Source organism: Chrysochloris asiatica, unplaced genomic scaffold (assembly GCF_000296735.1).
Source record: "Chrysochloris asiatica unplaced genomic scaffold, ChrAsi1.0 scaffold00331, whole genome shotgun sequence".
NCBI lineage: Eukaryota > Metazoa > Chordata > Mammalia > Afrosoricida > Chrysochloridae > Chrysochloris > Chrysochloris asiatica.
The window spans coordinates 1,698,316-1,721,583 of record NW_006408849.1 but is presented as its reverse complement, the minus strand read 5'-3'; the positions used below and the strand labels follow the sequence as shown (position 1 = coordinate 1,721,583).

Below are 23,268 nucleotides of genomic sequence, written 5' to 3'. Positions count from 1 at the left end.
TAGGACCATCAAGGGAGAAGAGCAGAGAGCAGGACCCTACCCAGAGAAGCAGTGATGCCTGAAATGGAGTCAGAGATGATGACGTGGAGCGATGGAGCAGCTGGAGACTTCAGATACAGAGAGGGAGAGCGAGTGTGTGCTGAAGACCTGGGGGCACGGGGGAAGGATTGCATGGAGGGGATTGTAACCATGGCAATGAGACATACACGATAGAATGAATGTAATACCAATGTTCTCCCATGTAAGCTATCACATAATTCACAATAAAACATAAAAAAAAAAAAAAAAACAAGTGGCAGAGGAGGCCTAAAGCAGAGAGCAAAGCATCCAGCTGATAGGAAGCGAGGTGAGATGACCAAGAACACCCACACTTGCAGATAGTACCCATATGACCAGGGTTCAATGGCTGGATGATCAGAACTTGACTAGGGGAAGAAAGAAGTGTGAAAAAAGTAATCCGCTACAATTTGATGTACAAAAGAGGAAACGAATCTTCACAGCAAGGATCATTCCCATCCCCTCGGTACACAGGGCTGACATGAATGGGCAACTTAGACATTGGCTACCCAAAATGTGTGGGGGTTGGGGCTAAAAAAGCACGAAGTGACTGGCTTTCAAGTTTTCAAGAGGGAGCCTAGTTCCAGAGGGGGTGGGGGAATGGTAGAATCGCCACTGAGTGTTTTCTAACCTGCCTGGACAAGGCTGGTGAAAGGAGATGGGGATAAGACTCTTGTGGTTCAATAATGAATAATTGCTATCACGACTGATTGTGAGTGGTGCAAATGTACAGGTAGATTTTTTTTTAACACAAGGAGAGGAGTGATTGACTTTGCAGTCCAGGAGCGTAGGGCCCTGGGACCATCATGGGAGAAGAGCAGATTGGGGGACCCTATCCAGAGAAGCAGTGGCACCAGAGATGGAGGCAGAGATGGTGACACGGAGAGATGGAGCGGCTGGGGACTCTGGACTCAAGGAGAGAAAGGGGCTGTGTGCTGACAGCCTGGGGTGGGGGAGAGACAGGCTTGTGGGGTGGTCTCTTTGGTTGTTTGAATGGTTATATATTCCTGAATGCTTCGGTGCACATCCAAAAAAAACCCACAGAGGGAATAGAAGCAAATGCTGTTGAATGATGATGCACTGCAATCAAATGAACTACGATAGGGTGAATGTAAAGGTGATGTTCTCCCATAAAAACTTAAAAAAACTAAAACAAGTGACAGGTCAAAGAATCTCCCTGAATCCACATGAGGAAGACAAGAGTTGGTGGTGCTTCTGTGATGGTAAGGGCTCTAAGAAGCTAAATGACCTGTCCAAGTGACAAACAACTCGTCAATGACGCTTTTCCAGAAGCCACCTCTACCTCCTCCAAGCAGTCAATGGATCTGACAAGCTAGTGCTGTTTTGTTGTTAAGTGCCATCAAGTCAGTTGGAACTGTTTCAGCTTGGAGCTGTTTCAGAGGAGCAGCTGGTGAGTTTGAACCGCTGACCTTAAGTTTAGGAGTCCGGTGCTTATTTTACAGCACCACACAAACTAGCACAGGGGCCTAAGCCACCTTTCTCTTTCAATAGTACGTTCATTTCTAAAGGGTCAAATTCAATCTCCTTATCAAATGAAGCCTTAAAACCTCACACTGATAGAGCATGCATATACCTAGTTTATGGGCTTCCTCTTACTGTACCTCCTTCCTTCATTCATATTTTCTTTCATGTGGGACCACCAACCATCCAACAGGTGCTGCCAAGAGCCTCAACTAGTACGGCTGCAGTAGAAAGTAAAAGGAGAGCATAGATCAAGGGTCACAGTGATGGAAAGCAGGAGTTTATCAGCTTGATGATCTCTGGATGATGGTTTGCTCATGCTATGCCTCCTTAGAACGTCCTTCCTTCTACCGGCTCATCATGGCTCACCTCAAGCCCTTTACCTGGGCCCTGATAGGTGAAAACTCAGCTCCCTGCTGCATCCAACAGACTTCCCATTTGTATAAATTTATGGAACTCCCCTCAGAGTTGGCATAATCCTTCACCTCACAGAAGAAAGTGCGATGCAAAGTACCAGTGTAACCCAGCACCACAGATTTGTACTCCTGACACAATGCCAAGCTGCCTGGGCTCTGGACTTTCTAAATCAGGCATAGTCCTCCGAGCCATGCTGTCATCTCTAGACACGTTCTAGATACCCAGCACTTTCTTCTTCTCTTTACCAAAATGCTAGTCATCTATCAAAGGAGCTCTGGTAGCGTAGTGGTTACGAATCCGGCTGCGAGCCGCAAGGTCAGCAGTTCGAAACTACCATTAGTTCCGCGGGAGAAAGATGAGGCTTTCTGCTCCCGTAAAGATTTACAGCCTCGGAAACCCTGTGTAGGGTCGCTATGAGTCGGAACCGACTCCACGGCACACAACAACAACAGTCATCTATCAAGACTCAGTTGGTCCTGATCCACCTCCCTCTAGATGGAAGTAGACGCTTCTGTGTTCTCATGGTTTCTTTGCACAACCCCTTTAACAGGATGTGATGTTGTTGTTCAGTGCCATGGAGTTGGTTCCGACTCATAGCGACCCTGTCTAGGGTTTTGAAGGAGTGGATGATGAATTTGAACAGCCGACCTTGCTGTTCAAAACAAGCTTGCAGTCGAGTGCTTGCTTACCCTACAGTGCCACACCTAGCCTCTATTTAACCAGGCTATCATAGTCTTCCGCTCTCATGAAGGCGGGACCACTCTATCTTGAAGGCCACTATACCGCCTGCCCCAGCACAGGAAAGTCGACAGAATAAAGAACAGCATTATTCTCTTCATTTACTGAAGCAGGTTATTCCGACTCTTATTCTTAAAGCCTATCTCCAGAAACGTGGTGTCCAGTCCTATTTACCAGAGAAGACTGGAGATGGCAGGAGTTCGGACAGGACACCAGGAGGAAGCCAGGAGATCTGGTGCAAAGTGGGCAGGAAGGAGGGCTGTATTCCAGCCCCTTTGGTGTCGGGTTCAGCGCTGGGCGCTTGGGACACAAAAAGCAATCAGGGAGTTGGCCTTTGTTCTCTACAACCTCTCACACAGTCTGCTCTGTGACCCTGAAGTCTGGATCCCAAACCCGAATGTTCCCATCTGAAAACAGAGACGGAACATCTGCTTTCCTTACAAGCTGAGAAAAGCAGCGCGGGCCAAATGTCAATGATTGTCTCGTACCACGGCCTGCTGGCTTCCCTTTCCCGGTCTGCGGCAGAATCTGGACCCACTTCCATCTTAACCTGCAGTGGACCCTGGTCCAAAGGGGATGTGCCCTGGCCTCACCTGTTGGTGGGGCGTAAGCTCGGGCCCAGAGCTGCGGGATTGCCCCGGTCACCACCGAGTTGATGGGGCCACCCAGGGGCCATTTCAGGAGGTGGCGTCCCCAGTCCCGCAGCTGGAGGCAGCTCCACCACATAGTGCCCGAGGGCCTCCGAGGACACGCGGAACGAAGCCTGAGCGCAGCACACACCGAGCACAGGGATCGCCGCGCAGCGCGCGCGAGCTGTTCAGAAACTTCTCTCACCGATTCCCAGAGCCTTCCGCTGCCCTGGGCGCCGCCATCTTCCACATGACACAACCAGCACACTGTAGCTCCGGCGCGCCAATGCGCGCACACCCGGCTAGCCGCATCACAAACGCACGTCGCCCCACCCCTCCACGCCGAGCCTCTAGAAGAAAACTACAAGTACCAGAGGGCCGATCGTCATCCGCCACGTGTTTTCTCCATCCGCCAATGGGAGAGCGCGCTGCATGAGCCTGTGCCGGCTCCTGGCAAACATGAGCCAATCGGAAGGGGCAGAGCGTGTGTATGTATGTGTGAGTGTGCGTTTAAGTGTAAGAGCGAGAGACTGCGTGCGCGTGCGTGTGTGTGCGTGCGCGTGAGCGCGCGAGACGAGCGGAGGGGTCCGGCGCAACGCTGGGAAGCCCTGCTCGCAAGTCCCGGGGTCCCGGTGGCGGCGGGAGCTGTAGTGGGCAGGCGGCGGGCGAGTGGTCTTCCCTGCGGCCACCCGTGCATGCGCGCCCGGCCCCCCTCCCCTCCCCCTCCTCGGCTCCCGCGCGGCGACGGCGGTTCCTCTCCCCTCCCCCAGCCCTGGCTCCGGGGGACCCCGCGATGCCGGTCCGCACAGAGTGTCCACCGCCGGCGGGTGCCTCGGCCGCCTCCGCGGCTTCACTCATCCCACCGCCGCCCATCAACACGCAACAGCCCGGCGTGGCCACTAGCCTGCTTTACAGCGGCTCCAAGTTCCGCGGTCACCAGAAGAGCAAGGGGAACTCTTACGACGTGGAGGTAGTGCTGCAGGTGAGCGCCGGACGGTGGCCGCAACCTCGAGGTGCTCACGGCCCGAGCCAGCCCGAGGTCCTCGAGCCTGCGGCCGCGGATCAAATCCTCACTACCCGGGCCTTCTGCGCCCGGCGCTTCTCAGCTGGGACCTGCCCAGCTGGTGTTTCAAACTCCTCGATCCACAACCCCAACCTGCCTCTCAGACCGGGATCCAACCCTAGACTTGGAGCCCCTTGACCGGACTCTCCGTGACCTGCCCTCAGGGATCAGGAAGTCCTTACCACTTGAACCTGGGCACCACTCTACCCCCACCCCCACCCCGTAATCAGTCTTGTCGACCCTAGATCAGACGCCCACCAAACTCTCAAATCCTGAAGTCCACATTGGATTTACTTGACTGGGGACACCCCTCCCATGACCGGGCCCATGACATTCTCCCAGACCTGAGACCTGGGCCCTTTCCCTCAGTCCCAGGAATCCTCCAAGATCACCCTCCTCCTCTTGTTTCCTCCTTGAGAGAACTGAATCTGATACCCTTTGGCTCCCTTTATTGTATTAGCCCCTGATCCTGAGAGCTTCAATCCCCCAACTGATTGCTCAGCCTTAAGACCACTCTCCCAAACCCCAGGGCCTCACACCCTGAGTGCTGCTAGATGGTGCTCCTCACAGTCTGTTGCCTCTTGTCCCCTCTTCTCCATCTCCTACACACCCACTGCTCTGGTCTCTTCTCCATACTCTCAGCACTTCACAGCTGCTTCCACCTCCAGGCCTCCTGCCCTAGGCCTCTCATACCCCATTTCTCCTTCTTTGGCCACTATAATCACCTCCACTTTCCTGGCCCTGTACTAAGTCAGACCTCCCTGCCATCCATAACTGCATCTTCCTCATTCCTTGCTCCAGTGGACCCTCTTTCTGTATCCCTAAGTTTTTATCTGCACAGGCATAGGGCTACCCATGTACTAGCAATCTAACTCACCCAGTTAGTTCTATTTCTCAGAGGGATATTTCCTTTCTATGGCCCTCTTCCTCCTAGTTGACCTGGATTTCTGAGTACCTGCTGCCAGCCTCTAACCAACTTTGGAATATACCTTCACTTCTGGCCCTTCCCTGTACCTCACTCCTTATATACAAATGATAGCACATTTGATTTTTTTTTTTCCCAGTCAAGAGCAGTGAGTACACTTTTTAATCTTCTTCTCCACAAAACTATTCCTCCTCTATGCCTACTTCTCCTGTAGAATCACTTTGTCTCTTCCTTTGCGACTTTCTTCTTAGTGTGAGACCCTTGCCTACTAGGCTGTTCCTAAAAACCCCTTCAAGTTTCTGTTCCCTTGACAACTCTTAGAAAGCTCTGAGGTTCTAGTGTGATACCCTCCTGCTTCCATGGGTGAGGACAGAATGTGTCCATTCCTCATGCTTACCTGCCCTTGTCTATTTTAAATCTTAAACATCACCTCTTCTGAACAAGTAGATCTGCCACCCAAAAGATAATGGAATATATTTTTGTTTTTGTTTTGTTAACTATAGCTTGTTCATCAGTTTCTGTTTACTTTTGTTTAGCAATGCATTTTCTCATGTTTTTCTATTAGGAAAACTGTATCCTAGAGTTAATTATCTGTTGGTCTGTAAATTTAAAACTCTTTTGTGATATTTATTTAATTGAAAAACTGTTGTGATTGACATCTTTCAGTCTCAAAGTTTTATTTCTCATGAGATAATCCCTCTTCGACTTAAATGTGAACATTTACTATTAAGATGCAAGCTTTTTTCTTTTTGGTAACCATAAAATTTAAGTGGGATCCCAAATATGAGTCATGTATTTGGAATGAGCTTGAATTTGTGCCCATTTGTAAAGCCAGTGGTTTCCGATATTTTTAGGGGACTAGTGGTAGGGTAGCAAAGTGTCAAAAGGAACCCTGCTTTGGTTACTGCAGTAACTACTCTTTCCTATCATTAGGGTGTTATTTCTGAACTGTCAGGTGCCAAATTTCTTTGTGAACCCATGGTAAGGGTGAGTGAGTCAGTGACCTTGTAGAATTTGATGTTTGGGGAAAATTTGTGCTCAGTTGACAGATATCAGAGCAGACACCCTGCCCAGGGCTGGAAGTCACTTGAGTCGGATCCTTGTTGATAAGGTCTATGCTCATTTCAAGGAATGCTGCCGTGCATCCTATATCAGGATTAGTGAGCTGTTTGTCATGGGGACTAGTCAGTGGCATCTAAATTGCCCCATCATCTGGTTTTTCAGCCAGGACTAGTTTCTCAGATTCAGCCTTCCCAGAATGCTTCTCCTGCCTTTCATAACTCTGCTACTTTCTTTTCAACAGTTTTATCAAGATATTCATATACCATACAATTTCACCCATTTGATCGGGTGCACTTCAGTAGTTTTTAGTAAGTTAGAATTTTGTAACTGTGGCCACAATCTAATATTAGAACATTTTCATTACCCTCCCCCCAAAAAAATGCCCCTTAGCCGTCAACTGTGCCCCCTCCACTCATCTCCTTTCTGACCTATTGTTAGTGCCATCGAGTCTCCAACAAATGGACCCTATATAGGGTTTCTGAGGAGCAGCTGGTGGGCTTGAACCACCGACCTAATGGTTCGCAGACCAGTGCTTTTCCTATAGTGCCACACCAGGGCTTTGTTGTTGTTATTAAGTTCTATCCAGTCGGTTCTGACTCATAGTGACCCTCTGTTGGGTTTATGAGGAGGAGCTGGTGGGATTGTGGTCCAAACCAACCTTGGTGGTCCAGTACTTATCTTATAGTACCATACCAGGTCTGTGTTGTTGTTAGTGCCATCGAGTCAGTTCCAACTCATAGTGACCCTGTGTAGGGTTCCCAAGAAGGGAATGGTGGGTTTGTGGTCCAAACCAGCTTTGCAGTTCAGTACTTATCCTACAGTACCATACCAGGACTATGTTGTTAAGTGACATCAAGTTAATTGTGACTCATAGTGACCCTGTATAAGGGTTCTAAGGAGCGACTAATGAGATTGAACCACTGACCTTGCGGTTTAAACCAACCTTGCAGTCTAGTGCATTAACCCACAGTGCCACACCATAACTACACACCAGGACTGTAAACTTGCCTATTTCTGATTTGTCGTATAAATGGAATCTCACACACTGTGGTCCGCCCTTGCACATGTGGTGGTCTTTGTGACTGGCTTCTCTCACTCAGTACAGTGTTTTCAAGGTTCATCCATGTTGCAGCTTGTACTAAAGAGCTTCAGAAAGTTTGTGGGAAATTTCCATGATCTTTCAATTCCATTTTTCCATGAATTTTTATGAAGCCCCTGTGTACAACTTCACTTCTTTAATGGTTGAATAATTTTTTGTTTATCCGTTCACCAGATGGTCCACACCTGAATTGTTTTCCATTGTAGCTACTGCGAGTTGTCCTGCTTTGGACATTCATGTACAAGTTTTTGTGTAGATGGATGCTTTCAGGTCTCTTGAGTGGACACCTAGGAGTGGCGTTGCTGGGTCACATGATAACTCTATGAATCCATTATATGATAACTGATTCCAGAGTGATTGCAGCGAGTCCTGGTGTGGCACTGTAGAAGCACTGGACTGCAAAGTCGGCTGAAACCACAGGGTCGGCACTTCAGACTCAGCAGCTGCTCCTCGGAAAACCTGTGGCTAGGAGTTGGAATAGATAAGGGTTCCAGTTTCTCCACATCCTCGCCAGTGCTTCTGGTCATTTTTATTTTAACCATCCTTGTTGCAGCTGTTGTTGTCAAGTGCCTTCTCATTGTGGTTTTGATTTGCGTTTCCCTAATGGAATCCTTTGAACTGCAAGGTCGGTGGTTCAAGCTCACTAGTTGCTCCTTGGAAACCCTATACGAGGTTGCTATGCGGAATCAACGCGACGGCACTTAACAACAACAACAAATGGAGTCCAGGTGGGCACTGTAGGATAAGCACTCAACTGCAATATCAGTTTGAACCACAAGATTGGTGGTTCAAATTCACCAGTCGCTCCTTTCTTCTGCCATCCAAGAAGCCCAGTGTTCACTGTGAAATGGACAGTAACAAGAGGAGCTTCTAAGACCTTCTTCCTAAGCATTTGCTATGTTATCTTTCTCGTTGAGTTGCTGACCTGTCACCCTATCTTGTGTTGAATTTGAGTTCACTGTCCATCATCAAGATCAGTTTGGACAAAACAGTAGAGATGCATGGCTGAATGAAGACCAGACTGACATTCTGATTCTTGATCCTGAAAAATGTTTCAAATTTTCATCTTTTTATCAAGTATCCTTGCTACCTACTACTCTCCCTGGCAGTTGTGAACTCCCCAGTTTGAAAGCCAGTTGTATACATGAAATGTAAGACCTCAGGCTAGAGCTCTGTGCCGTTATTAAAAGCTAATTACTAAACCGGATTGGCTCAGCAGATGAGAATATTTTAAAACTCTTGACAGTTTCATATGGATGTGCTGTCAGAGCACCTTAACCTCATTGAAGCTTGCTGGTTGCTTTGGTGCTGACATCATCTGGCTGACTCAGTTCATTACAGTTTTTGAGTTAGGGTACCATTGGAATTAGGTGAGTTCACAGGTCAACTATATGCCACAGAACTTTTCTCGGTTTCTTGAAATGAGGCCTCATCTAACATTTCAGTGTACTTCAGTACCATTGTCAGTTTGTTGTACTTAAAATTTGTTTTACAGTAAAGTATACATAGCCTCGGAAACCCTGTACAGGGTTGCTATGAGTCGGAACTGACTCCACGGCACATAACAACAACAACATACATAGCAAAAAGGAGCTCTAGTAGCATAGTGGTTACAAATCGGGCTGCAAACCTCAAGGTCAGTAGTTTGAAACTACCAGCTGTTCCGCGGGAGAAAGGTGAGGCTTTCTGCTCCCATAAAGATTTACAGCCTTGGAAACCCTGTACAGGGTTGCTATGAGTTGGAAACGACGCCACGGCACATAACAACAACATACGTAGTAAAACACTTGCCATCTTAACCATTTTTAAATGTACAATTCAGGGATCTTAATTATATTCATGATACTGTATACGCATCACCACTATCCATTTTCAAATTTAACCAATTTTTTTTTCTTGTTGTTCAAACTACAGTTCAGTGACATTAACTTAAGTTTGTCATGTTCAACCATTGTTGTTGTTAGTACCATCAAGTCGGTTCCAAGTCATAGTGAGTTTCCCAGGAGCGACTAGCGAGCTTGAACTGCCAACCTTGTGGTTCAAACCGACCATTCCCAACATTTTCCATCAATACTATTGTATTTTGCATTGTTTTAATTGTAGAGATTTACTTTCTTAAGTTTGGATGAAATTTACTAGTTGATACGCTTTTAGCTACAAGTAACCATGCCCATTTAAAAAAAAGACTAACTGAACTTGTTATCTCACATTGCAACAAGTTTGGAGATGGCATGTTGCCAACTGGCTAATTCAGGGTCTCCCACTGGGTCCCATCTTTCTGTGCTGCCCTCCTCACACAGTCAGCACCACTGGAAGACAACCATTTTTCCCTCATGTGCCTCTTCTCAGAAGCCAGCAGCCTTTCCAAGAAGCACCTAAGAGACTTACACATCTAATTGGCCAGAACTGGGTCATTCTCCTCTAAACCAATGACTTGCAAGGGGAGCATAGTTTTGGCTTAGATCCATCAGAGTTTTTGCAAGCATGGAAAAAGGAACTTGGTTCACATCTAGCAGTGTGTCATCTTTTTAAGTGCTGTTGTTGAATTGGATCCTAGATTTATAGTGACACTGGATGGGGTTCTTAAAGCTGAAAATGTCTGGAAGCAGAAAGTCTCATCTCTCTCCAGTGAAGTGACCGGTGGGCTCAAACTGCTGCCTTTGTGGTTTGCAATCCAGTGTTTATTCTACAGAGGTACTGTGCTCCCCAGCCAGTCACTGGAAGCCATCAAACCTCAAAATGTACCATGCCTGCTATTTCTGTTTACTTTAGGCTTCTAACTCATTTCATTGAGAAAGTCAAGTATCTATATATGAAATGTATGTGGTGCTGTGGGTTAATTAATGTGTCAGACTGCAAAGCTGTTTGAACTGCAAGGTTGGCGGTTCAAGCTCACAAGCTGCTCCTCAGAAACCCTTTACAGGGTTGCTATGGGTTGGAACCGACTCGGTGGCATTTAACAATAACAACAACAACAGTATATGAAATGGTCAGAGACTCCAGGTGTGGCACTATTGGATCAGTGCTGGACTGCAAACCACAAGGTCAGCAGTTCGAACCCACCCTCTGCTCCTTGGAAGCCCTATATAGCGTCACTATGAGTCAGAACTGACTTGGCAGCACTTAGCAGTAATGATATATGAAATAGGCAGAGTGGATATTCCAATGTACTCATATTTTTAGTTGGTGTTTGGAGTCATAACTGAAGTTTATAACACATAAACCTTTATAAGATGCTTTTCCTACGTATTCTGCTATTTCATAAAGAAATCATATAGTGTAGTGGTTACGAATTGGGCTGAGAACTGCAAGATCAGCAGTTCGAAACTACTAGCTGTACCGCGGAAGAAAGATGAGGTTTGCTGCTCCCGTAAAGATTTACAGCCTTGGAAGCCCTGTACAGGGTCACTATGAGTCGGAACCAACTCCACGTCACATAACAATAACAACAACAACATTGAAAATAATAGGGTGGAGTCAACTTCCTAGCAGTGATTGAACAGTGTGGCCCCGTAGGATCAGCACTGGACTTTGAACCACAATGTCAGCAGTTCAAACCCACCAGCTGCTCCTCGGAAACCCTGTATAGGGTCTCTGTGAGTCAGAAATGACTCAATAGCACTTAACTATAATAACAAAAAGACATTAGAAAGAATAAAGCCTAGGGTTAAGGATGATACTGTGGATACAAGCAGGCATAAAGACCACAGGCCCAGCATGGCACAAGGCTGGTAGATTACCATACAGAATACAGATAGCATGTCAAGTGAGATGTGAGAGTACTCGATGTTCAAGGAAAGCACTTCCTGGGATCAGTTGCATCATGATGTGGTTTCACAGTTGGGTATGCACTGTCCTCCAGGTCTACCCTATGCTCATTGGACTTGTGGATGCTAAAGAATTACCAAAGTCCTTTTCAGCTTGTCCCCAGGGAGACTCATCCTTTTATAATGCAATTGTGTGTCTTTTCTTTGCAGCATGTGGACATGGAAAACTCTTACCTTTGTGGATACCTGAAAATTAAAGGCCTTACTGAGGTAAGTATTTGTCTTAGTTATTATTTAATGCTGCTATAACAGAAAGCCCACACGTGGATGGCTTCTACAAATAGAAATTTATTCCCTCACAGTTTTGGAGGCTAGCGGTCTAAACTCAAGAGTGCCTGCTCTGGAGAAAGATCCTTGTCTCCTTTCAGTATCTGTAGGTCCCACATTCCTTAGAGTTCTTGTGTCTTGGTATCAGTCTTCCTCTGCATCAAGGAGCTTCAAAGTGCAGGGACAACAGGTCTGAAGGACATACTCCACACCTGTCTCTTTTTTTTTAGTGGTACTTGGTCCTTCTGAACTCAGCTGTCTTCTCTTATAGCTCAAAAGAGATTGACTCAAGATACAACCTAATCCTGTAGCTGCATTCGACCTCTTTAACATCATAGAAGTGAGGATTTACAGCGTGTGAGAATGACATCAGATCAGGGCTGATCACATCAAATCACATCATGGAGGTGGTTGAATTACATTAGATCTCACCGTGGAGGATTCTCTTAATCGGCCAAACCATGGGGAATCCAAGCCCAGATCAGTTGACACAAAACTTAACTACCATTCATTCCGATGGCCTAGAAGTAGACAACTTATCTAGCAGCTTACTAGAATTACGGGAAGGCAAGTTCAGCACGTGGGAGACCTGATGAAAGCAGCCTGAATTATCTTTCCTGTGTTCTTGTTTGTTTATTGCTTGTCTATTATGGTAAAATTTATGTATAACAGAAATGTTGCTGTTAAAACCATTTTTAAGTGTACATTTCAGCAACAGTAACTACATTTTCTGTGCAGTGAGTGCTACTTGTCACCACTGTCCATTCTGGAAAGTTTTGCATCACCCTGAACAGAAGCTCTACCTATTAAACACTAATTCCCCATTCCCCTTATTCCAGCCCTTGGTAATCACCAATCGGTTTTTGTCTCTATGTACTTGCATATTCTGGATATTTCTTGTGAGTGGGAATCATATAATATGTGGCTCTTGCCACATTTCATTCAGCATGATGTTTTCAGTATTCATCCATACATAAAAAGTTCATTTCTCTTTATGAAAAATACTCCATTATGTCGCTATACCACATTTTGTTTCTCCATTCATCTGTTGATGAACATTTGAGTTCTGTCTGCCTTTATATTACTTTGACTAATACTGCAGTAAAAACTGATATATATTTGTTTGATTTCCTTCTTTCGATTATTTTGGCTATAGATCGTAAAGGGGAATTGCTTTATAATTTGATAATTCTATGTTTAACCTTTTGAGGGACGGCTAAACTGTTTTCTGCAGTGGCTGTGCCATTTTACATCCCCACCAGCTGTGCATGAGTGTTTCAGTTTTTCCACTTCCTCACCAACACTTGTTAAACATTTCTGTGTTTCTGATAATCGCCATCCTAATGGTACGGAGTGATGTCTCGTTGTAATGTTGATGCTCATTTCCGTAATAGCAACTAAATGTGAGTATCTTTCTGTGTGCTCATTAGCCATGTGTATATAAAGTTAAACTTGGAATTACACAGGGTCTAGAGGAACCCCTCTCACCGCTAAATAGTCAAAAATCTACATATAACTTTGGACTTCCCAAAAACTTTACTGATAGTCTACTATTGACTGGAAGCTTTACCAGTACCATAAACAGTTGATTGTTGTTGTTGTTGTTGTTAAGTACTGTGGAGTCAGTTCCAACTCATAGCGACCCTGCACAGGGTTTCCAAGGCTGTAAATCTTTACGGGAGCAGAAAGCCTCATCTTTCTTCCGCAGAACCACTGGTAGTTTCAAACTGCCGACCTTGAGGTTAGCAGCCCAATTTGTAACCACTATGCTACCAGAGTTCCTTAAACTTAAACAGTTAATTATTAACACATATTTTGTATTTTATATTGTGCTCTAACACTAAAGTAAGCTAGAGGGAAAAAATAATAAATCACAAGGAAGAGAAAATACATTTACAGTACTTTACTGTACATTTGGTAGCAAAGTGGTTACAAATTGGGCTGCAAACTGCAAGGTCAGCAGTTCGAAACTACCAGCTGTTCCATGGGAGAAAGATGAGGCTTTCTGTTCTCTTAAAGATGTACAGCCTCGGAAACTCTGTGCAGGGTCGCTATGAGTCGGAACCGACTCCACAGGCACATAAACCACCACTGTTAACAAATTACTCAATTGTCTTCACATTGAGTAGGAGGAAGAGGAGGAGTTGATCTTGCTGTCTTGGGTGACAGGAGGAAGAGATGAAGGAAAAAAAAGGGAGACGGGAGAGACAGACATACTCCGTATAACTTTAAAGAAATAAATACATTGTAATTTCTCTCTTTGCTTTTTAATTTCTCTAAACATCTTTCTATCTAACACCAATCCTCTGACCATTTGCTGTACTTTTGGTGCTCATATGTCATAGAAGGTTTCATGCAGTTTAAAAAAAAAAAAAAAAGTCAAAAGTAGTCTTGAATATTTGGAATCCTTTTGCCAGATTGTCTAATGGCAGTTTGTTTTTTGATACTGCTTCTTTACATCTTCTTCCACGTCATCTTCTGCTAATCCCTGTGCCGTCGAGTCGATTCTGAGGAGCAGCTGGTGGTGTCCTTTCTGAATTAGATGCCTTTTATTTCTTTTTCTTGCCTAATTTCTCTGACTAGAACTTCCAGTACAATATTGAATAGCAGTGGTGAAAGTGGACATTCCAGATTTTAGAGGAAGAGCTTTTAGCTTGTAACTTACTAAGTGTATATTGAAAGTGTTGGAGTTTTTCAATTCACTGAGATGATCATGTGGTTCTTTTCTCATTCTATTAATGTAATGTATTACATTGATTTTCTTCTTTTGAACATTCTTGGGATAAATCCCACGTGATCACAGCGTATGATCCTTTGAAAATATTTCTGGATTTGGTTCGCTAGTATTTTGTTCAGGATATTTTATATCTATATTCATGAGATATTGGTCTGTAGTTTTCTTTGCTTGTGGTGTCTGTATCTGGCTCAGTATCACGGTAATGCTTGCCTCATAGAACGAAGAAGTGTTTTTATTATTTTTTGGAAGAATTTGATAAGATTTAGCATTAACTTTTCTGTAAATGTTTGGTAATAGGTAAGCTGTCATATGACCGAGCAGTTTCACCCCTACAGATCTAATAGAGGTGATATAAATAGAAATGTGCACACCTATATTAGTCACAGTACTATCACAATAACAAAATGATGGAAACCCCCCAAGTGTCCAGCGCAGATGAATAGAGAAGTAAACTGTGGGTACATGCATGCAGTAGAATACTACTCAGTGATAAAAAAAATGCATTTCCAAAACACCTTGGAATATGGATAAACCTGGAGGATATTATGTTTTGTGAAATAAGTTAATCATAAAACACATATATTGTATATTGTCCCTTTTATGATTGACATGAACAAATAAAAATCCAGAAACTACAGGACTTCTGGCAAGATGGTAGACTAGGCAGACACACTACATGGACCTTCTACAACAAAGATACAAGAGACCAAATGAAGCAGACACAGATGAAAATCCTGGGCCTCTGAACTTCAGAGGAAAGGTTAGAGAAGTGGCCTGAGTGCATGCTGGGAAGAGAAGCTGAGCAGGGGCAGCAAGAGAGAGACAGACAGACAGACTGGTGAACAGCCGGACGGATGCATTGTGACCATGTTGGAAGTACTTTGGCCACAGAAGGTAGTCTGGCAGAGCAGATTCACACACACAACAGGAAAGGCACAATTCTTTCTTTTTTCCCTCAATCCCTTGGTGACTAGAGCTGTGTCCATTCCCAGCACAGACCCTGCTCTCCAGGAGTTCGGAATCATCTGGTCGGGAGCCACATCAGTGTGAGGTGGGGCCAGCTCTGCTGCTTTGGTACCCTGCTTTGGTGCCTAGATTCAGGCGGACTCAGCTCCGGATCTACAGAATCTGCAGAGCCACCAGACCAGCAGAGTGCCCCCTGCCTGCAGCTGTCTTCTGGCCGTAACAGACACTGAAACCAATTCCATAAGGGGCTTCCTCAAACTCCTTCAGATTGAGTGCTCTGAACATAGTCCATCTAGGAACTTGGCTGTCACTTCCTTCCCACACCTACCTCATGAGCTCCTTGGCTTGCAGGAGCCCCCCCAGAGTTTTCTCCTTTTTGGGTCCAACAGCTACACTGGTTTTTGTTTGGCGATTGGGTTTTATTCCTTTTCTTGTTTCATAGTTTTTGTTTGTGTATTCTTTCTCCTCCTCTTTGTCGTTCCATTCCCTTGGATTTTAAACTTTTTTTCTATTGCTGCTGCTGTTTTTTCTTTTCTTTTTCTCATTTTCCCTCTTCTTTTTTTTCACTTTTGATCTGTCTTTATTACTCTATTCTCTCTTTTTACCTTCCCTGGTTTTTCTGTTTTCTTTCATTCATTTCCTTTCTCACTTTTCTTTTCTTCGCTTCTGAGGAAGATAAGGTAATGGAACTAACTGAAATAGAATTTAAAGGAATGATATTTAGGTACTTTCAAAGGATTGATAGAAAAATTCAAGGAAAGCAAGAACATAAAAAACGGTTAGAAGAATTCAGGAAAACACTACAAGAACAAACAGACAAAATAAATGCAGATTTTACGAAGTGCCTGGCTTACAAGTTTTCAAGAGGGAGTTTAGTTTAAGAGTGTGCAGGGAAAGGTAGAGTCCCTACTGAATAGTTTTCATCTTGTCTAGATGGGTCTGGTGAAAGGATTTGGGGATGAAATTCTTGTGATTCAATAGTGAGTAATTGTTACCATGATGAATTGTGATTGTCAAAAACTGTAGAGGTAAAAGTTTTGTAACAAAAATGGGGGAGTAGTTAATCTTATATTCCAGAAACAGAGGACCCTAGGACCGTCGATTGGAATGTGGGACCTTATTCAGAGAAGCAGCGACACCAGAGATGGAGGCAGAGATGATGATATAGAGAGAGAGAGCGGCTGAGGACTCTGGACTCGTGGAAAGGGAAAGGCTGTGTGCTTGCGGTCAGGAGGCAGGCTTGCAAAATGTGCCCTTTGGTTGTTTAAATGATTATATATTCCTCAGTGTTTTTGTGTACATTGTTATTGTTGTTAAGTGCTGTCAAGTTGTTTCTGACCCATAGCGACCCTGAACAGGGTTTCCAAGGCTGTAAATCTTTACGGGAGCAGAAAGCCTCATCTTTCTCCCGCGGCACAGCTGGTAGTTTCAAACTGCTGACCTTGTGGTTCGCAGCCCGATTCGTAACCACTACGCTACCAGAGCTCCTTAAGATAAATAAAAAATAAAGAACAGGTAATGGAAGCAAATACTGTTGAATGATGCATGGAGAAGATTATAATTATTGCAATGAAATGATGAGTGTAGGGCTGATGTTCCCTCATGTAAACTATTACTCAATTCACAATAAAAACTTGAAAAATAAGTGCAGATTTTGAAACAATATAAAACCTGTGATTAGAAAGCCGGAAGACTAATACTAAGATCTCAGAAATGAACATTGAAAGGAATAGATTAGAAGCAAAGGAAACCCGAATTCATTAGCTTGAAGGTAAATCTCTCAATACTTGTACAGTCAGAAAAAAGAATGAAAAAATCTGAAGAAAGCATGAGAGTTACGTGGAACACCATGAAAAGGCACAATTTATGGGTGATTGGAATTCTAGAACAGAGACAATAAAAAACACAGAGAAAATTGTTGAAGAGTTGTTGGAAGAAAACTTCCCTAATATCATGAAAGATGAAAAAATAACCATTCAAGAAACAGAATGAACCCCAAACAGGATCGACTCTAAAAGAAAATAACCAAGACACATCATCATCAAACTTTCTAAAACCAAAGAAAAGGAAAGAATCCTGAGAATAGTTTAGGAAAAACCAAAAGTTAGCAATAAAGGAAACCCAATAAGACTAAGCTCTGATTTTTCAGCAGAAACCATGCAGGTAAGAAGGCATTGGGATGATATATATAAAACTCTGAAAGAATAAACTTGCCAACCAAGATTCATATACTCAGCAAAGCTGTCCCTGTTCAACTAAGATCCATCTGATGTCAGCAATGATATCCCTAATTCCATGTTCTCTTACGAATGCATCTTGAATTTCTGGCAGTTCTCTATCTAGTCATTTTTGAATGATGTACTGCAAAACTGCATGTGATAATAATTTTGTTTGATGGTGTCTTCATTCTGTTGGGTCACCTCTCTTTGGAATGAGCACAAATATGGGTCTCTTCTAATCGGCTGGTCAGATAGCTGTCTTCCAAATTTCTTGGCATAGATGATTAAGAGCCTCCAATGCTTCATCAGTTTGTTGAAAGATTTTTATTTGTAGTCCATCAATTCCTGTAGCTTTTTTTTTTTTTTTTTGCCTAAGTCTTCACTGCAGTTTGGACTTCTTCCTTTAGTACCATCGATTATTAATCATTTGCTAACTCTTGAAATGGTTGAACATCAACCATTTTCTTCTGACCCAGCGACTGTATGTATTCCTCCTGTCTTTTTTGTTGTTGTTTTTAAAGCTTTTATTGTGAACTGAGTGATAGTTTACATAGGAGAACATCAGTTTTTGCACTCAACCTATTGTATCTTGTTTCATTGCAATGATTACAGTCCCTCCATGCATCATTGGTTAACAGTATTTGTTTCTATTCCCTCTGGGGTTTTTTGTTTTGTTTTTATGTACACAAAAACACACAGGAATATATAATCATTTAAACAACCAAAGGACACATTCTGCAAGCTAGCCTCCTAGCTGCTAGCACATAGCACTTCTCTTTCCATGAGTCTAAAGTCTTCAGCTAAGGAGCTCTGGTAGCGTAGTGGTTATGAATCGGGCTGTGAACCTCAGGGTCAGCAGTTCAAAACTACCAGCTGTTCTGCGGGTGAAAGATGAGGCTTTCTGCTCCGGTAAAGATTTACAGCCTCAGAAACCCTGTACAGGGTCGCTATGAGTCGGAACCGACTCCATGGCACATTACAACAACAACAAAGTCTTCAACTACTCTGTCTCTCCATGCCGTCACCTCTGCCTCCATCTTTGGTGTCGCTGCTTCTCTGGTTAGGGTCCCATGTTCCACTCATGCTCTTATCTCTTGATGGTCCTAGGGTCTTGCAATGTAAGATTAACTATTCCCCCTTTTTGTTATACAACTTCTACCTTTATACTTGTGGCAGTCACAATTAGTCATATCTTTCCTGTCTTTTTAATGACCTTTCTTCCTATATGATGTTCTTGATGGTATCCCACAGCTTTTCTGGTCTTCAATCATTTGTGTCTAATGCGTTAAATCTGTTCTTGAGATGGTCTCTAAATTCAGGTAGGATATGTTCAAAGCCATATTTTGGCTCTCACGGACTTGTCTCAGTTTTCTTCATCTTCACCCTGAACTTGCACATGAGCAATGGGATGGTTTGTTCCACAGTCGGCCCTGGTCTTGTTTTGGCTGATCATATTGAGCTTTTCAACCATCGCTTCCCACAAACATACTCAGTTTGATTCCTGTGTATTCCATCTGGGGCGGTCCATGTGTATGGTTGTCTTTTATGTTGCTTAAAAGAACTAGTTGCAATGAGTAAGTCATTGGCCTTGCAAAATTATGTCATGTGACCTCTAGCATTATTTCTATCACCAACACCATATTTTTCAACTACTGGCCCTTTCTTTGTGTTTTCCTACCTTCCAGTCACCAGTAATGATCAATACACCTTTATTGCTTGATTGATCAATTTCAGACTGAAGAAGTGGTAGAATTCTTCAGCTTCATCATCACTGGCTCTAGTGGTTGGTGCACAAATTTGAATAATATTGGTAGTAACAGGGCTTTCTTGTAGGCATATGGATAGTATCCTATCACAGACAGTGTTGTACTTCAAAACAGATCTTGATATGTTCTTTTTTATTTTGTTGTTCCCTGCATAGTAAACCATATAACTGTCAGATTCAAATGGCCAATAACAATCCATTTCCACTCACTAATGACTAGAATATTTATCTTTATGCGTTCCATTTCATTTTCACAACTTCCAAGTTAGCTGGTTATAATTCAGGGTCAGAAATACTCAGGGCACAGTTTTTCCATTCAGCTGCTGATAAATGCCCACAAGAAACATAGCTCCACCATAAGCCTCAGCCTGAAGACACCTGGATCTAGCTTTGTGGGTCAGCAAATCTAACTCCCCCACTCCACAAGTAAGCTTCCTGCCCAAAATGTTGAAGAGCAAAGATATCAGTTTGAGAACTAAGGTGTGCCTGACCCAAGCCCATGGTATTTTCAGTTGTCTCCTATGCATTTGAAAGTTGAACAGTGAATAAAGAAGACTGCAGAAGAATTGATGCATTTAAGTTATGGTGTTGGAGAAGGATGTTGAAAGTACCATGGACTGTTAAAAGAACAAACGAATCTGTGTTGAAGGAGTATAGCTAGAATGCTCCTTAAAAGCCAGGATGGTGAAACTTTATCTCTCATACTTAAGGATATGCTAATAGGAAGGACCAGTCCCTAGGAAAGACATCATACTTGGTAAAGTGAAGGATGGGTGATAAAGAGGAAGACCCCCAATGAAATGGATTAACACAGTAGAAACACAGTGGGCTCAAAGTAACAATTGTGAGAGTGGCGCAGTTCTGGGCAGTGTTTTGTTCTGTTGTGCTATGAGTCGCTATGAGTCAGTACCTAGCAATAGAAACAATATGGGACAGGCAGCGCAAGGGCGCTATAGACTGAAAATCCACAGAGTTGGAAATTTGAGCCCAACAGCCACTCTGCAGGAGAACTATGAGGCTTTCTGCTCCCACAAATATTTCCAGCCTTGGTTACCTTGTATACTGTCACTATGAGTCAAAACAATTCAGTGGCACTTAACAATATATGTGTACAAATGCGAATATATGTTTGTGTATATAGGTGTATGGCATTCTGGTGTGGTGTTGTAGGGTAAGCACTGAGCCGCAAGGTCGGTTTGAGCCACAGGTCTGTGGTTCAAACCCACCTGCTGCTCCATGAAACACTTCTTTTGGATCGCTATGAGTTGGAACTGACTTGACGGCACACAACAATAACAATATGAGTCTATGCATATTATATGCACTCATCTGTGTGAATGTTTGCATGTACACAGTGAAACAGTGAGAGCTAGAACTTCATGGGCCTGCTGCATTGTCTGGGTCTTACAAGTTTTCTACTTTTGACAGGGTGCAGTCTTAAAACTTTTCTATTATACTCTGTTAGTGGAAACTATTTGCTCTCTGATAGTTTTCTGCCCTATATGGGTTCCATCTTTGTAAGTGTTCTTGTGTGATAAAGCACATAAGGCACAGTTGTATTTCTTAGATATAACCAAACACGTCATGGGATTGGATTGTTGGATTTGAAGGATTGAAACCCTAGTCTTGTGGTGTATCTAATCAATTGGCATAGTATATAATTCATAGAGTTCTAGTCTGCATTCTTGTTTGGTGACCAGTGCCTGTGTTCTCACAGTTTACAATAGCCATCTCTGATACAACTAGTGGGCTCTACACAGAGCAAAAAAGAAAGAAGGAAAGCAAAGACTCAAATTAGAAACTAGTTCACAGTCTACACAAACTGTGGTCTCATCTGTCCTGAGACCAGAAGAACTAGATGGTGCCAGACTACCACTAACAACCATTCTAATCAGGCCACATTCTAATCTAACCATTCTAATCTAGATGGATCCTGATGGAATGGAAGAAAGATGTGGACCCAAACCACAAATGCCTTTTTTGTGTGTTTTTTAATAAGTTTTTATTGTGAATTGAGTAATAGTTTACATGGGAGAACATCGCTTTTACACTCATCGTTTCATTGCAATGATTACACAGTATTTGCTTCTATTCCCTCTGTTTTTTTTTTGTTGTTGTTGTTTTTTCTGAGGGGGCAGGGTGGATGCACACAAAAACACTCAGGAATCATTCAAACAACCAAAGGGCACATTCTGCAAGCCAACCTCCTACTGCCAGCACACAGCCTTTCTCTTTCCATGAGTCCAGAGTCCTCAGCTGCTCTCTGTCTCCATGTCCTCATCTCTGCCTCCGTCTCTGGGGTGTTGCTGCTTCTCTGCATAGAGTTCTACATTCTACTCATACTACTCCCCACTCAAATTCCTTTAAACACCCAGACTTAACTGTTCTTGTTGAGACAGAAGGGCTCCCTGAGACTATTACCCTAAAATTCCCTTCAAACCTTGAACTGAAACTAACCCCTGAGGTCTTCTTATAGCTAAATACTAATTAAGTTGGCTCAAAAAAATATTGACTGTTACCCATAAAAAAGAACTCTGATAGTGCTGTAGGATACACATTGAACTACTAACCACAAGGTCAGCAGTTCAAACTCACCAGTCACTCCCTGGGAGAAGGATGACTCTGTCTGCTCCCATAAAGATTTACAGTCTTAGAAAACCTATGTAAGTCAGAATCAACTTGACCTAACAGTTGGTTTTAAAATTCTCACCCATAAGTACTGTGTTCCTTTAAAAAAAAAAAAATCAACTATATGAGACCACATAGCCTAACTACTTTAAAACAAATATGGCATGCAAGGGGTGGGGGGTAGGGAAACTAGATTAATGGAAATGAAACAACGAGAAAGTAGCTAATGAGAATGTTCAAATATTGTGAAGGCTATAACCAATGTCACTGAACAGGGTGTGTAGAAATTGTTGAGTGGGAACCTAAATTGCTCTGTAAACCTTTACAAAATGCATAATAAAATATTAAAATAATATAAAGATGTCTGGTAGAATTCACCAGTAAGCCCATCTTGTCCTGGACTTTTCTTTTTTTTGAAGTGTTTTGTGTGGGTTTTTTGTTTTTGTTTTAAACTGATTTAATCAATTTTTGGTTATAGTTCTATTAAGATACTTTCTTTCTTCAGTCAACTTAGGTAGTTTGTGTATTTATAGGCATTTGTCCATTTCCTCTTAATTATCTAATTTGTTGACATATAATTGTATAGCATTGTCTTTTAATCCTTTTTAATTTTTCTGTAGAGTTGGTAGGTAGCATTTATTACCTTACCCCCACTTTCATCTTAGATTTTCACTATTTGCATCTTCTTCCTTTTTTCCTTGTCATTCTAACTGAAGGTTTGTCCATTTTATAGATCCTTTGAAAAACCAACTTTTGGTTTCATGGGTTCTCTCTCTCTCTCTCTCTTTTTTTTTTTCTATTCTTTATTTCATTTGTTTCTACTCTAATCTTTATTACTCCCGTCTTCTTCAGGTTATAAAATTAGCATATTGATTTGAAATCTTTCTTTTTTAATGTAGGCATTTAAAGCACTTGTTTTGTAAGCATTGTTATTATAAAGTGAATGTATCTTAATGGCAAGTATACAAGCTCACAAATATCTTAAAGAAAAGTTTATAAATAAGTCACACTAAGACCCACATTATTGGATTTGTTTTCAGTCCATGTATTGGGTGGGGTGGGAATAGGGGGAAGCATACAGCTACCAACCTCACCAAAATTTCAGGGAAAAGCATTAATTATTTAAGAACTAGGCTTTTGAAAATAGAAATACCTTATGATCCAGCAATCCCTCTACTCGGTTTTTACCCACAAGAAAAATGAGCCACAACACGAGAAGATATATGCACACCAGTGTTTATAGCAGCACTATTTACAATTGCAAAAAGATGGAGACAGCCAAAGTGCCCATCAACTGAAGAATGATTAAACAAATTGTGGTACATACACACAATGGAATATTATGCTACATTGAAGAATAACAAGGAAACGGTAAAACACCGCATAA

The 23,268-nt window shown here is 42.9% G+C and overlaps 2 protein-coding genes across 2 annotated transcripts in view; one reads left to right on the top strand and one right to left on the bottom strand.

The window, feature by feature from the left end:
- Positions 1 to 3,420, bottom strand: part of ATPAF2 (ATP synthase mitochondrial F1 complex assembly factor 2) — a 20,430-nt gene extending 17,010 nt beyond the window's left edge. The window contains exon 1 of the mRNA XM_006875535.1: positions 3,288 to 3,420. Within this exon, the coding sequence (XP_006875597.1) occupies positions 3,288 to 3,420 (133 nt within the window). The remainder of the gene's footprint in view (positions 1 to 3,287) is intronic.
- A 630-nt stretch (positions 3,421 to 4,050) lies between these two features.
- GID4 (GID complex subunit 4) overlaps positions 4,051 to 23,268 on the top strand; it is a 56,511-nt gene continuing 37,293 nt past the window's right edge. Inside the window, exons 1-2 of the mRNA XM_006875534.1 lie at positions 4,051 to 4,305; positions 11,450 to 11,509. Of these exons, the coding sequence (XP_006875596.1) occupies positions 4,117 to 4,305; positions 11,450 to 11,509 (249 nt within the window). The 5' untranslated portion in view covers positions 4,051 to 4,116. The remainder of the gene's footprint in view (positions 4,306 to 11,449; positions 11,510 to 23,268) is intronic.